The following is a 1052-nucleotide window of genomic DNA, read 5'->3' on the forward strand; positions in this document are numbered from 1 at the left end:
TACCAGACATCAGGGACAGCTGTGCCTCAGCCCGCGGGGCTGAGCACCTGGCCAGTCCTAAATGTGCTCATTGCCTCACCTGGTCCTTCCCTCAGAAGTTACAGGAAAGCCTCTTGCCCTCCCCCAGCCCCCTGCCTCCCCCAGCAGCCCTGCAGCTTCCCCGGGGGCCTCTGGGTGGCGCTGTCCTGGGAACTGGGAGTCACACTGTTTCTCAGTGGCTGTCATCTCCTGACCTGTGGCCTCATCACGCTCAAAGGATAATGAGACCTGGATTACAGCCAGGCCAGCAGCCCCCAGAGGCTGGCTCTGGGCGGTGAGGCTGGCACCTGCCCTTGGCCCCAGGCCTGTCTCCTGGTGCTGCCACAGCAGCCAGCACACAGCCAGGGCCCGGCCTCGCCCGTCAGACACCCTGCTTCTCTAGGGAGCAGCGCTGGCCCTTCCAGCACAGGGCCTCCCTCGCAGGGTGTCTGCTGTTTCTGTCCTTATGCGTCAGAGCCCGGGATGCTAACGGGACGCAGAAGGGCTTTCTGTGAGGCCAGCCCTGGGCTCCCTGCCGTGGACACAGCAGCTCCCCAGGCCGCTGCTCGGTGCTCCACCCGCCCCACCGGCTCCCTTCCCGCCCGCCCCATCCGATGACCCGTGTGTGTGCCTTCCTCTTGGCCCTGCAAGGTGGACAGCAAGCCCAGGGCGCTGGCGGTGGCACGGCTCCTGCTGAGACAGGCAGGCAGGCTCCAGACCAGGGCCGACTGGGTGTGTTCCCCCCCCCACCCCTACACACACCTGTCCAGGGGCCTCTGCGAGCATGGTGTCTGAGCAGGCACCCAACTACGGGCACCAAGCGGGAGTGAGGCACTGCCACCTCAGACAGACCCCCTGGAGGAGCCCCATCCTGGGCAGGAGGGCAACCCACCTTGGCCAGGTCTGCACAGGCCCCCGGGGGGCTGCTCTCGGGCGCTGGCTCCTGGCCGCCGTCCTGGCCCATGTCGCTGTTGGCCTCCTTCCGAGTGGTCTTGCTGCCTGGGGCCACCTCGGGGTGCAGTGCCAGGAGGGTG

At 67.3% G+C, this 1052-nt stretch overlaps 1 protein-coding gene across 1 annotated transcript in view; it reads right to left on the bottom strand.

Moving 5' to 3' along the window:
* The window catches only part of FGD3 (FYVE, RhoGEF and PH domain containing 3), a 55010-nt gene extending 53964 nt beyond the window's left edge, over window positions 1-1046 (bottom strand). The window contains exon 1 of the mRNA XM_015568037.1: window positions 911-1046. Within this exon, the coding sequence (XP_015423523.1) occupies window positions 911-982 (72 nt within the window). The 5' untranslated portion in view covers window positions 983-1046. The remainder of the gene's footprint in view (window positions 1-910) is intronic.
* Window positions 1047-1052: the final 6 nt, after the last annotated feature.

The sequence above is a fragment of the Myotis davidii genome, unplaced genomic scaffold (assembly GCF_000327345.1).
Source record: "Myotis davidii unplaced genomic scaffold, ASM32734v1 scaffold3204, whole genome shotgun sequence".
Taxonomy (NCBI): domain Eukaryota; kingdom Metazoa; phylum Chordata; class Mammalia; order Chiroptera; family Vespertilionidae; genus Myotis; species Myotis davidii.